At 30.6% G+C, this 14,543-nt stretch overlaps 2 protein-coding genes across 2 annotated transcripts; one reads left to right on the plus strand and one right to left on the minus strand.

Moving 5' to 3' along the window:
• Positions 1-2,478: 2,478 nt before the first annotated feature.
• LOC137811441 (endoglucanase) lies at positions 2,479-5,785 on the minus strand. Its single transcript, XM_068613200.2, has 7 exons — positions 5,511-5,785; positions 4,899-5,111; positions 4,402-4,602; positions 4,172-4,249; positions 3,494-3,646; positions 3,296-3,404; positions 2,479-3,160 (listed from the first exon to the last, which is right to left on the minus strand). Exons 1-7 carry the CDS (start codon positions 5,751-5,753, stop codon positions 2,667-2,669), a joined length of 1,491 nt encoding a protein of 496 aa, XP_068469301.1. The 5' UTR covers positions 5,754-5,785; the 3' UTR covers positions 2,479-2,666.
• A 4,382-nt stretch (positions 5,786-10,167) lies between these two features.
• Positions 10,168-14,290, plus strand: LOC137811449 (protein SGT1 homolog A). Its single transcript, XM_068613211.2, has 10 exons — positions 10,168-10,494; positions 10,580-10,649; positions 10,772-10,896; positions 11,185-11,332; positions 11,785-11,881; positions 11,991-12,056; positions 12,910-13,045; positions 13,169-13,251; positions 13,770-13,874; positions 14,000-14,290. Exons 1-10 carry the CDS (start codon positions 10,335-10,337, stop codon positions 14,105-14,107), a joined length of 1,098 nt encoding a protein of 365 aa, XP_068469312.1. The 5' UTR covers positions 10,168-10,334; the 3' UTR covers positions 14,108-14,290.
• Positions 14,291-14,543: the final 253 nt, after the last annotated feature.

The raw sequence follows: 14,543 nt of genomic DNA on the forward strand, positions 1-14,543 counted from the left end.
ATCTCTTCTTCTAACCATTTTTTATCATTTTCATTTTTACCTTTAAATTTTTAATGAAATATATTAACCCACTACAAGAAAATCATTAAATAAAAATCAATTTTAAAGATAAAAAATAATTAGTTGCTATAGTGACTAAATTAGATATCATTTTAAAGACTAAAAGAATTATTGGTTTCTAAATTAGTTTTTATTATTTATAAATAGTTTATAAATTGGTAACTAATTAAGATTTTTCTATCAAATCTAGATAATAGAAACTAATGTAAAAATTAATAGTATTTTTAATATTTTTGTCTCTAAATTTTATTTTTATTTAATAATTTTAACTTTTTACACTCTCCATTATTGTTATTATTGTTTTGTAAGTTTCACCATCCAAAATTTGCATGCGTTTTACTATCACATTTAAAACTGGTTGTTTTTACTATCACATTTAAATCATAGAAAAAAAACTAATTTTTATAAATTAAAATAATTAGTTATAATAATAATTAATTTATAAAATCGGAAGTAAAATTTAAAAAAAAACAATAAAATGTAAAAAAAAAATAAACCCTCAAAAAGATAATATAGTCGACTGGTCAAATATGTCTGATTGCATCATTCAAATCTATAGTTATCATTCCATGAAAGTTATTTATTCAAACTTATAATAGTGATTGAAAAAATTACACAAATACGGTAATAGTTTGAACCTATGCATACAAGTGAGGGGACACTAATCATGTATGCTGTCGACAAAATTAGGTGTAATTTATTGTTTAATAAAATTTATATATTAAATAATTAATGCGACATTTTAAAAAAATTTAAGGAAAAATATAAATTGTAAAGAAAGTAACAAAGAAATTTTTTTAAGTATTAATACGATTAAGGGCGATAATTACAAAAATAAGAAAATTATTTATTTTAATTATTATTAGAGTATATTTTTGTTTAGAGTGTTAAATATTTTATGGTATTGTAAGACCGCAAAGTTTAAGAGAAACTGCATTAACTTTTTTGAGATTATACTAAATAATATGTTTCCTTTTGGGTTTAAAATTAGCATCTACTCTCTTATGTTTTTAATAAAACAACATTTATATTCCTTATAATTTTAATAAGTAATTAATATCTAAGTCCTTTATATGTTAAAAAAGTAATTTTTTATTTTATTTAAGAATATCATATTAACTAAAATTTAAATACAAATTATTAAAACTAAAAGCTAAAATTTAAAGTATGAAATTAAAGATTTTTTATTACGTAAAAAATAAATAAATAAAAATTTATAAATAAAATGAGGAAGAGAAATATCACTTATCAAAATCATAAAAGATATTGATAATTTAATTTAAAGCATAAAAATATAAGTATTATTTATTTAATTCAATATAAAAAATAAATATATTTTAAAAATAGAAAATGTGAATATAATTTAATATAACTTTAACAGATCTAAATGTTATTTTCTTAAAACTAAAATAAACACATTTAAATAATCATACATCATAAAATGTTATATTTTTTACAATCTCCACCATTTTTTATGTCATATAATCCAGTTTTATAAATTAAAAGAATTGTAAAAAGAACGGTGGAGATGTGATCTTGAATACAATAATATTTGTTACAAATTTGTCGACATTTCATTGAAAATTACTTTGACCAAGAAAATCAGGACGATAAAGTAATTTTTCAATCCTTTTAACAGATAAGAGCTGTTAACTGCGATGGAAACGAGATATCCATCCGCCGACTTCAGCCTTTAGCCACCGACCCATTCCAACTATAAGATATATGACAATTTCTTCTTCGTTTTTTTTTTAATAGCAAAAAAATATATGGTTTATTCCTTCAATCTTTATACATAATATAGAGATAAACATTCACTTTCCAACCACATCAAATCTCACATGAAACCTCAGAGTATCATTACCGACAAAACCAAATAGTAAAGTCTTACTTTATACAACTCCCTCAATTCCCCTAAAGAAAACAAAACAGTCGCTATTCCACCATCCTAAAAAACTTTTTTAATTGGGAGAATACATACATGGTTCTAAACATGAAAGAAAAAAAAAATCTAAATTTCTTTTGAAAAAATTCAAGACCAATAAAAATAAAACAGAAAAAAAGTCAATCGAGTTTATTCCTAACCACACATACTAAAGACTTTCAACGAACCAAACCCAAATATATTTTATGAGAGAAAAGTTTTGTTTATACTTTAGAGTTTAAAAACATATATTTGATAATGTTTACAATAATATAATAATATTTTTAAATTAAAAATAAAATATTAATTTATTAAAGTGTGAAATGTATATTTTTACTCGGTGTTAATATATCAGCATCCATTTTGCTGCATAACTTTCTTTATATAGATTTTCACTTTTATCTCTGTAAAGATAGTTTTTTCCCTTCTATTGAATACAACGAGAATCCATCAAATTCCCTTTTCTAGAAATAAAGCAGCATGCAAGCAGTTGGTACTTGGTAAAACAGCCCATAGAAGTGTAGTTTCCATTTATACTGTTAATGAAAGACAATAGTACAACAATGGGGTGATTTGAACCTAAAATACCTTGCCAATTATTTAAACGTGTAGGTAGTTCACATGCAGTGGCTTTGTTTGTGTGTGAAATTTCTTATGGATTTATTACATGAATTTGGTTTAATTAGGTTTTGGCAAGCAAAGCAGAGATTGAAGCGACGAAAGCAGCATTGATGTATGTGGTAGGCTCGGCGTGGGAATAGTCAGATCTTGCATCATTGAAACGGTCATTTGAATCGGGGCCTCCAACAATGGCACCCACATGGGTATTGGGATTTGGATTAGCAGAATTGTAATAATCTGAGAGACCAGCATTGCAACCCACCTTCGCTGGGTGAACTTTTATTGAAGGAATGGACGAGCCTCTGTGATGCAATTGCTTTGGGTATTTGCTGCCAAATCCAACCATGTACGACATCTTCATCGGATTCTTTCCTAGTATGTACTCCACCTGTGTTTTCGCAAAGCCTCTAATTTGAGACGCTGTGAAATGCGAGGAGCCACAGTTGATTCCGTTTATATGATTTCTGTTAAGGATTCTAGAGAAAATGAATAGCACCATGGTCGAGCTTGTGGTATATTGCAAATTGCTACTATCTCTGGTAAACAGAAGGCCACCTGAGTGAACAATAAACCTCATTACATCAATCACATCCAATGTATAAAAAATTAAGCTATAATTAAAATTAAATTTAATGTTTTTTTATAAAAATAAGTAACAATTTGGTTTTAAGTATACACATATGTTTATACCAGGAGTTGTTTTAATCTGTCGAGAGTTACTTCCTGGCATCACAGCGCATATAAATGACTCAGCGTCAGTCTTAATCTTGGCCAAGTCTTTCTTCCCACCATAGAATTCCTGGAGAAACAAATTGAAAATGAGTGCAATTATTATCTTTCCTTAAAAAATGAAACAATACCTGTGATGTATTATTAAATATGTAAGACCTCGGTTAGTAATGTCTGAGCCCCAACAAATTTGTTGTCCCAGCTGAATTCAGACACTGTCTGGCTCCATCCTTGGTTACTTATGATGTAGCTCAGATACTTGCTTTCTCCACTCGCCTTGTAAAGCCAAGCAGCAGCCCATAGCAGTTCATCCTTTTTTGTACGCATTACCAAAATTACGGTCTTAGTTAATGAATTGTTTTTTTTTTTTATAAAAAATAAATAAATATAAATTATTTCAAAAGTCTAATTCTTATACAATACATAACACAATAAGATTGACCAAACCCCTTCTAATTTACCAAAACCCTATAATACTACGAAACAAACAAACGACCCCATAAAAAAAATCTTAAAAAACAAACAAACACCTCAAACCCTTCCTACAATAAGGAAAGGCTAAGAGAATTTAAGTTAGTTAATCGAAAAAGAAAATGATAGTTTGATGACTTTTAGAATATATAGATAGATTTAAAAATAAATATATATAATAAAAGATAAATTTAAAATTAAATGATATGAAAAAATATTAAAATAATAATATTGAGATTGGTAATGTGATTTTTATAAAAAATGTGGATTGTATCATTACCACTCAAAATTATTCTGGTAATGTGTCAATTAATGAACTATTCTGTTGCAGTGTTTAACCGTTTAGAGTATAGTAGCATCTTATACCTGGTAACCTGAGTACGAGCAGTAGAATGGGCAAGAACCGGAGTAAGAACCTCTGTTCTTGTCTGCAAAATCAAACAGCTGCACGCAAAAACATCATCAATATATGCATGTTAATAAATTGTGTCTAAAAAACTTCAATTGTAGTAATAATGAATATAGTAGATCTCATATATTTCTGATCATAATTCATACATTAAAATAAATCATGCATATCATGATGCATTGCTTACTGATTTTGAATGGCTTAATAACGTGGAGGAATACTTGGCATCTATTTTCTTGAATACAATTGAAGCGGCAGAAAGAGCAGCAGCATACTCAGCTGCGACTTCAGTTCCTGGAGAATTAGCATCTATCTTATAGACTGTCCTTGGTGTATCCATGTCTTCTGGGCGCTCCCAACAATTGTGATCAGCGTTTCCATCTCCAACCTATAACCACCGCAACATATATATGTACCATTTAAATATCATACGAGTTTATTAAAACATTTCATAATATATAAATAACTACAAATTTTAATTTATAAATATTTTATGAAGTTGAATTATATTTAAATTTATTGCTGCAACTTTTTTCTTCTCAACTACTTATTTATGTGATTAGGTTTTGAGATAAAAATAGCCTAGGTGTAAAAGTTTTATTTTAGAAAAAGGTTTAATTTACTTTGTATTGCATGCAAGTGATTATGATAACAATATTCTTGCTATTATATATAGAAACAGGCCTGTGTATAGAGGGTGGTTGGGGAAGTATGTGCTCTCAACATGAAGTCTGCACCCCAACGGATAGCACTTTGGAGATAACCAAGCTGGTTCACGGAAGATATCTCACTCTCGTACTCTACAGCAGCCCAACTTAATAAGCTAGTAGAAAATGCCATTGGCCATCCAAACTTCACGTTATCACCAGCATCGTAGTATCCTCCCATCAAATTCACCTGCCAAAAAGATAATATATATATATATATATATATGATTAATCAAGATGTATAAAACACTTATATATAATCATAACACTCTCTAAGTATTTTTTTTTATCAGCAACTAAAAAATAATAAATATAAATAATTTCATAGATAGTACTGAACCTCTTAAACTTCACTATACTAAAAAATCAAACAACCTAACCATAAGGAAGAAACATTACAAAAACTCAATTAATGGAAAACATTCAGATCAAATGATTAATACATCACTTCAGAATAAGAAAAGCGAGAAAAACAAATTCTAAGTTCTATACATACATATAGGGTTAGTTAGTCATACGTTTTGAAGTTCTAAACATATATAGTGTATATATTACTAGTTTATTGCAATGTAGGGTTAGTAAGTCACACGTTTTGAAGTTTGCCATCAGAGAGAGCGGAGTCTTCCCTCCACTTCACTCTTTGGCTTGAGGGCAACTTCCCTGAGCGTTGTCCTTCAAAAAACAAAATAGCTTTGGCAAGAGCATCTGCATAGTCATAATTAGGTGGGCCTGAGGAGCTCGTCAACTTCCCATCATCCATCATGGCTAATCCATTGTGACAAACCATTGAACTCCATAAGAACACAGCAATGAACACCGAATGGTACCCCATGATATATGAGTATGAGCTAATCGATCTCGTGATTCAGCTAAACTCGGAAGCTAGTGCGTATATATAGAGGGAAATGCATGCGGCATTACCTAACTGCTAGATAACTTCATGAAGTGGAGGTGGAATGGGAGATAGAGTGACGTGCAGTAATGACTATGAAAATTAATTAATCAAAGCCAGACGGAACGAGTCACGGAGGTAGGGTACTTAGGAATTGGAATAATTATTTATTTAAGGCGGTTATGGATGATTCTGAAATTTTTTCTTTAACACAATTCAATATTTGGTTTTCGATGTCTTTTAAGTTGTCTTCAATGGTTTTTTTTCTCAAATTGGTGCTTAAAATCAAAAGTATGTATAATTTCGATTAAAATAGGTTCTTAGGATGTTGGGACAATGTCAAGTATTTAACAGGGAGTTAGTTTTAGTAGCAATTGAACATGGTAAGGGTTGAAATATTTTTTAAATGGATCACATTTATTTATTTTTAGTTACGGATAAAAATAAATGGAGTGCTTGAATATAAGTTTTGATGGACAATCCATGCCCCATTCCCTCTGAACGCTTTGTTTTGCGTGATTGTGATGCCTTCTTCCCAAGCCACACCTACGTGATTACCAGAATCTCTTCTTCAGGGCTTACCTAAGATCATCAATTTCCTTACAGAAAGTGGCGCAATTGATTTTGGTGTCTAAATAGTACATTAGATAAGAAAAATGTTAGGCAGCATGCGTGGATATATTGACGTTTCCCTTTCTTATTGCTCCATTTCATACAGACACTGTTAGATGTTTGGTTCATTTTAGCAAATCTTTTATATTATTTAATAATCGATTTTCTTTAATGAGATCGCATGTATTTTACCGGGAGACAGAAATAAACTTTTTAAATACTAGCAAGGACATATATGATCATAGACATACACATACACAGTACTAGAATAAATATTTATTTATTAAATAAGGACAAAATGAAATACTTTTTTTCTTTCTCCTGTTGAATCGTTCAATTCATTGGAGAGGATGTAAGCTCTAAACGATAATCATTAAGAAAACAGCAAATGTGAAAGTACTTTCACATTCTAAATTTCATAGCACTTGAACTTCATGTTTCAATGAGGATGACCTAATTTTTCAGGAAAAAGTGATCCAGGGAATGTATATTAGGGTATGGTTACGTGTACTGTTATGAAATTAAGGGCAAACACAAGAAAAGGGCAACTGCAATGAAACTCTAATCCGGTGGGACCCAGAGGTTTAGCTTTCTTGATTGAAGCATGATTGTGTTTGGCGATTACTATTCCATCCATATGCATCATGTTCCCCCAACGATTCATGTTCATTAAATGACGTGGATAACATGCCATCCTTGGAGAAATTTAGGTGCAATTTTTTAACCAATGTGTCCCTACCAAAATTCAGTTTGGGATTGCAACTCCACAGGTACTCGGTCTTCTTCATGAAATAAGTTAATAAGTTTTTAGTTGATGTATGAGACTTTTTGATATTTAAGTCAATAAAAACACAAATATGATAAGTTTTTATAAATTCTACTTCTTGAAAATTAAATATTTATAGATTAACGAGGTGGTATCATTTGAGTAGACCGTTATGAGTATTTTGGATTAGTCAAATAACTGCTGACTATTCATTATTCCATACATAGTCGTTCATCATTAAAACTCACAAATATGGTAAGTTCTTATAAATTCTACTTCTTAAAGAGTAAATATTTATAGATTAATGAGGTGGTATCATCTTAGTAAATTGTTATAAGTATTTTGGATTAGTCACATAACTGCTAGCTATTTATTATTCCATACATAGTCGTTCATCATTTAAGGCTCATTGATTATGTCGTTGTACTCATGATGGTCATTGATGACATTTAATGTTGGTTAAAGAATGCATACAGTCACCCGAACTCTTTGTCATTCCCAATTTTATACGCCGTTTAATTCATGATGGTCATTGATGACAATAAATCTTGATTGAGGGATACATAGAGTTACCCGAATACACAACCATATAGTCAATTGGTGTCTTTTTAATGTAATTTTGATTGGATATTAAACAAATGGATAAATTTAAAATTTAAAATAAAAATCACAGACGGATAAGTTGTGGTTGTAAAAATAAATTTCAAAATAATCATAATTTTTTTATATTGCAGTTTTTTTTATTGAAGTTGTAATACTAAGCACGTTTTTTTTTTAATTGTATAAATTTTTTCAATTATGTTAAAGTCGTGATTGGTAGTACATTTAATTTTTTTTTATATGAAATTATGTTTGGTAGTACGTTTTTTCAATTTTTTTAATTTTTTTAAAGTAGTGCTAGTCAACATGGATTTTTTTGTTTTGTTATTCTTTATTTTTTTTATGTTTTTAATTTTTGTAAATTAAGATAATGTAATTATTTATTTATATGAAAATTATATTTATTTTGGATAATTTAAATATTAATATAATAAAATATATTTAAATTAGTTTTTTGTAAAAAAAAAAGTGTTTGCTTAATTTAATTAACTAGTGAAATTACTTATGTTAATTGAATGCAGTTTTTAAAAATTTAAAACAATATTACTAAAACATATGTTATCGTGAAAAAGATATTATTTATAACAAATGTCACAATCGAAAAAATTACTTACATAAATAATGATAAATAATTTGTGGTGGAGCATCACTAGTTTGATTTATTCTTCTTGCATCCTGTGTTTTTCTTCCTACACCTCCACAATTTTCAAAATCCTAAAACTGAACTTAATCTTAATCCTGAAAAAGGACATCATGGTTACCGTTAATCGAGATCTGGGATTGTGCTACGGATTCATCAATCCAAAATTGAATTTTTTTTTCAGATGAGGGGGTGTTCTGGAAGCAAATTTTGCATAAATTATTGATTTCTAGGTTGTTGAATTTGGAAGCCTAATTCTGTTATGGATTGATGGATCCAGAATGTTTTTTTTTTAATTATGGATTTCTGAATCTGGAATGAATGTTTCGGATTAATGGATCTGAAAATACTTTTTTTGAATGATGGATTTTTTAACGTGAAATGCATATTTTGAATTACAGATTGGTGGATCCGAAATTTTACTAGAAGTGTCAATCCGAAATTTTTCCGAATTTCATAATCCATAATGCAAAAAAAAAAAAAAATAGTTCAAATACATTTTTGGAATTTTAAAAAATAATAGGGACATTTTGGTCTTTGCATAACATTGTGGGGTTGCAGGAAGAAAAATTTATGGGTGCAGGAAGAAAAATGTAGGGGTGCAGGAAGAAACTGCCCACTAGTTTTTGTGCCTAAATGTGTAGGCCTACTGTAACATGCAGCCCAAATCAAGGCCCAAATAGTAGCCTTCCAGCCCACAAGTGAAACAGCAAACTGCAGCTCAACAAAACACTGAACAGCAAAAGGCAGAACAAGAACAACAAAAAGTGGCAAAGTTAGTGACATGTGAAGGTGACGAGGCCAAAGGGTAGGTTCACAAGCAAAGGGTAGGTTCAAAAAGGAGAAGCATTAAATTTTATTCAATTTTACTCTAAAAAAATAAAATAAACCTAAATTCAAAGATTAATTCTCGTTTTATTAAATTAGATTTATCGTATTTAAATTTTAGACAAGACTGGATGAATAATAAATAAATAATGATATATTTTTCCTACTACTCTTTCTTTAAATCTTCATTTCTTTACAAAGAAAATACGTCTTAAATAAATGAAATACTTTTTGATAAAATATATTTAATACTTATCATATGAAGGAAGGAAATTATTGATTTTTTAAAAATATTTTTTCTCTGTTTGTTTTAAATTTGCACTGAAAATAAAAAATAAACTAAACTATTCATTATATGTAAATATAATACCATATATTTAGAGTTAATTATATCTAATAAGCACATACAGTGTCTCTTAAATAATGGTTTACTATTTCACTGTATATTCATATTTATCAAAATACTATAAAAAATTTGTATTATATTTCTTAATTATGTAATTTATTTTTAACATGAAATAAAGTGAAAATTATGAATTTGATAATAATAAAAATTCACAGCATATTTTTTATTTTGAACCAACTTTTACTATAAAATATTTAATAACTATACTAACAAAAGCTATAAAAACAATACAAACTTAAAATAATGATTTGATTCAATTTAATTAAATTATGGTCGAACTTAATTAATAGGATATAATTTTTATGTTTGGTTGTGAAATTAATGTTAATAAAAAGTGGACTGCCTAATATTTTAGTAATACATAAATAGATTCGTTATTTAATATACATATTTTATATTTCTATTTAATTGTAAATAAATTTCAAAAGCACATATTCAACAACATATTACTAATAAATTATTTTTTATATAATTAAAATTATCCTTTTTAATTGGTAAAAAAAAGGAATTGCAAAAGTTGTTTTTGATTTGGGTGGAAGTAAAGTAAATGCGATAGAGGGAGGAAGAAGTAAAGAAAGGAATGAAGAGAAGGGTCTAGAACACTGCCTGCTCAGAAATAAGACTGTGGAACGCACGTCAACCGCAACGCAACGCTCACTCGAAATCGGAATGGCGAAGGAGCTTGAGAAGAAGGCGAAGGAAGCATTCTTCGACGACGACTTCTCTCTCGCCGTCGATTTCTACTCCGAAGCCGTACAACTAGATCCAAACGACGCTCATCTCTTCGCCGACAGAGCACAAGCCTATATTAAGCTCAACGCTTTCACTGGTTCCCTCCCTCACTTTCCCTCTTTCATTTCCCTTAATCAATTCCACACTCTCTCTCACTCAATCTTGTTTGTTTCCACCGCCAGAAGCAGTTTCCGATGCCAACAAAGCCATCCAGTTGAACCCTTCCTTGTCCAAGGCCTATCTTCGTAAAGGGTTTGCTTCTTTTCTCTTTCAATAATTTAGTTACAAATTCAAACGTTCTCGTAATTTTCGCATTGAATCAGCGTGTCTATGTTTCTGTGCCTCTGATTTGCTGTTGCTATTTACTTTTACAGGACCGCTTGTATGAAACTGGAAGAATATCACACTGCCAAGGTAGCGCTTCAAAACGGTGCCGCTTTTGCGCAAGACGATTCAAGATTCTCCAAGTTGATTCAAGAATGTGATCGCTATATTTCAGGTGACCACGCATTTACACGTACTCTTATTTTAGATTTGAACTGTGTGTGTATACAGTGACTGGTTATTGACATTGGGTGTAATCAGTTTAACTGTAGTGGAATTAGCCTTTTTATCGTAGCCAATGAGTGTGATTCTTTTTTGTTAGATTTATAGATAGTAGATAGTGGAGTGCGAAATTGCACATTTGTATGGTATGATGAGTGAGTGGTACTAATATAGCTATTTTTTGTAATTCAAAAAGTTATGCTTCTCATGATTTCTTGTATTATATGTCTTTATTTATCAGAGGAATCAAATGGTCTTATTAGCACCGAATCGTCGGATGGTTCCCACTTGAGCAATACAAATGACGGGGTGACTAAAGAAGCTGAAGGAGACAGTTTGGTATCCCAAATCAATGAAGTCACAATAAACGCACCAACACCAAAATACAGGTTCTCACTGTTTTATTTTTCTTTCATTCATGCTGTTATTTTTCACATTATCAAGTTTTGTAGAAAGAATATAACCACCATCGCGAGTCACTACTCCCACAAAATCCGTTGTTAATTCTACTAGATATAGGAAACAAGAACATTTTATATGGGTTTTTAATCATATTACTAGGTTCATATTTTAATTAAGCTTATTATGTATATCGTTAAAATAGATTTAATCAAAAGTCTCCTGGGGTAGTGTTTCTTTAATGACTATTTCCTCTAGAAAAGTACTTATCAAGCATGCACTATGGTCTAGGAGTATGGGGAATGTTAATGTCATGCTACTATGTTATAAACTTCCAATAATTTTTTTTGGCATCATGTATCTCTTGTATCTATGGATATTTCTTTGTATGCTGAAATTTCTTTCTCGACTAACTGGTAACCTGTTGATTATGCTTAACCAGACATGAATACTACCAAAAGCCAGAAGAAGTGGTTGTGACAATATTTGCAAAAGGAATATCTACAAAAGATTTGGTTGTTGACTTCGGTGAACAGATTGTAGGTTTATATAATGGGTGCTTTGTATTTCCCCTGTACCGTTGCTTTATTTCTTCATGTTTTACATATATAACTCTCCAGATAACTTGGAAGTACTTGAACATTACAGCTTAGTGTAACCATTGATGTTCCTGGCCAAGATGCCTATCATTTCCAACCTCGATTGTTTGGGAAGGTAACTGCTTTATATTAATAGCTTACTTTTCTGTCCTCGATGGTTTTCTGTCTTCTTGTGGGTTTGTGCTTATTTCACCATTAAATAGACTCTGGATAACTGACCGCATTAGCAAAACATTTTTTGTTTATTTGGTGGGTTCTGAGGGGTCTCTGATAATATTCGTTTTGCTTTTTCTAGATTTGTTTTGGAATACTTCAATTACAAAACTTAAGTGGATTCATTTGGAATGAGAGGGTGTAAAAGTCCTTAACCTTTTTAAATTTGTTAATCTCTTAAATTAATATTATTCTAAAGAAACTTGGCTTGGCACATGAATTTGTTTGCTTATGTAATTATGAGTTCTTTTATTTTGAACTATGAACACTCCAAACACTATTGCTAAATAATCATTATAGCAGTCACCATACCGCAATATTGTGGCTTTTTTTTACCCCTCTGGCTTCCACCATAGGCAATTTGTGTACAGAGACCCATTATGGTGGTGCCGTATGCCTCAATGGCATGCTTATTTGGTGAAATTTTGGTCATCTGCCATAGATAACTCAAACATTCAATTATGTAACTTGATTTTATTCCATATATGTATCTTTTTTATTCTAGCAAGGCATTCAATTTCTTTCTTTTGTTGAATTATTTTATGCATATTTGCATATTACTTTAAAATTCTGGATGAAGTCTTGGGGATGTGGGCTGGTGCTAGTTTAATATTGGTGTTTGTTTAACAGGGGAAAGCTACTTGATTTTTTTTTTCTAATTTTAAAATAAGCTATATACTGCTTGGGCAAATAGCAAATAAATGTTCAAATTCATTGTTGATTTTTGACCTTTTCCTTTTGCTTGAGCAAAACAGATAATACCCAACAGCTGCAGATTTGTGGTATTGTCAACCAAAATTGAAATTCGTCTAGCAAAAGCTGAAGCTATTAATTGGACATCTCTGGAATATAGCAAGGATGCACTACCCCCTAAAATAAACATGCCTATCGGTGAGATGACTTTATTTATTTTATCCTTTGTGACCTTGTAATTGTTAATTGAATAATTGAGAATGTAACATGATGCTATTACTTTCCTGATGGCGAGCTTACTCTCACTGTTTATCCATGCAGTTCAATCTGAAAGGCCTTCGTACCCATCATCAAAACCAAGGGCAAAAGATTGGGATAAGTTGGAAGCTGAAGTGAAAAAAGAGGTTTGGAAGCTATCCCTTTTTCCTTGGAGATACCTTAGGCTTAATTTTTAGCAGCTCCATTTTGTCTGGTTGTTTCAACTTTTACCAGTGCCCATGGCTCCAGATAAAGCAATTAGCTTTCTTTGTGTGATTGTTTGGCAATCACCAGTTCTGTTGGCAAAATTGACTAAATGTGGCACCATCTTAGTTGTTGTGTAGTTTTACTGATGTGGATTACCTTGAAGACATTGAAATCGCGTGTTTCAATTCCTTACCAGCATGAGAATCCAAACCATTGACATGCTGGTGGATGAGGGTAGAGTTTTCAATAATGTGAATACTTTAGATTTTAAATTGTACAGGGACCATATTCAGATTTTTTGTTTGGCTGGAAGACCTGAATTAAAAAGCCTGCTTAATATTTTAATAATGAAAAATTAGAAGAGTGTACATCGAGATCAAACATAATCTGTACCTCATCTTGTGTAACATATGAGACTGTTCAAACAATATTGACAAAATTGTGGACTTCCTTTCAGGAAAAAGAAGAAAAGCTTGATGGTGATGCTGCTTTGAATAAATTGTTCCGTGACATTTACCAAAATGCAGATGAGGACATGAGGAGAGCAATGAGCAAGTCTTTCGTAAGATATCCATTCTGTGCATGCTTTTGAAATTCATGTGTTTTATTTCCACCGATTGCGCTTAGTTTTATTTAAATAAATCATTATCATTTTCTCCCTTTGTTTGAACTGCTTTCTTTTTGTAGTTGGAGTCAAATGGAACAGTGCTATCAACTGATTGGAAAGAAGTGGGATCAAAGAAGGTGGAAGGCAGTCCTCCGGACGGCATGGAGCTGAAAAAATGGGAGTATTAATTCGTTACTAAAACATTCATATGAGCTTATGCTTGTGAGAGTTCAAGATAAATTCGAAAATCATGTAATGAGTTGGTCTTGTTAATACCACTTTATTTGTGTAAGGGAAATTATTTTACTGGGAGAATAACTTAATTTGCTTTTGCTGTGGAAGTGGATTTTATTTTGTGGTGTTCATATAAAGTCGGATTTTTATTTTTTATTTTTTTATGAATTAAATACTAGAAATATCAAGTATGAAAGGATGAGCTTTAGCAATGATGCTCCTTACAAGTTCAAAATTTGAATTTGGAGATGATTTTGTGCATGCGAAATTTGCTTGCTGTTATGGAAGGCACGCTGTTTAACCTTTTATCATTGCTCTTGAATAAACTCGAAGTTGCCCTACAAGGAGCGTACCAGTTTTCTTCCAAGAACTGAATTTCTGAATTACTTT

The sequence above is a fragment of the Phaseolus vulgaris genome, chromosome 2 (assembly GCF_051622355.1).
Source record: "Phaseolus vulgaris cultivar YP4 chromosome 2, ASM5162235v1, whole genome shotgun sequence".
NCBI lineage: Eukaryota > Viridiplantae > Streptophyta > Magnoliopsida > Fabales > Fabaceae > Phaseolus > Phaseolus vulgaris.

Excerpts from the sequence above, each read along its gene's own strand:
- LOC137811441 (XM_068613200.2), bottom strand. The coding sequence starts at position 5,753 with ATGGGGTACCATTCGGTGTTCATTGCTGTGTTCTTATGGAGTTCAATG. Across the intron at positions 5,112-5,510 it reads CTGATGGCAAACTTCAAAAC|GTGAATTTGATGGGAGGATA; the intron begins GTGTGACTTACT and ends TCTTTTTGGCAG. Across the intron at positions 3,405-3,493 it reads CTCAGACATTACTAACCGAG|GAATTCTATGGTGGGAAGAA; the intron begins GTCTTACATATT and ends TTGTTTCTCCAG.
- LOC137811449 (XM_068613211.2), top strand. The coding sequence starts at position 10,335 with ATGGCGAAGGAGCTTGAGAAGAAGGCGAAGGAAGCATTCTTCGACGAC. Across the intron at positions 11,882-11,990 it reads TTGACTTCGGTGAACAGATT|CTTAGTGTAACCATTGATGT; the intron begins GTAGGTTTATAT and ends TGAACATTACAG. Across the intron at positions 12,057-12,909 it reads AACCTCGATTGTTTGGGAAG|ATAATACCCAACAGCTGCAG; the intron begins GTAACTGCTTTA and ends TGAGCAAAACAG.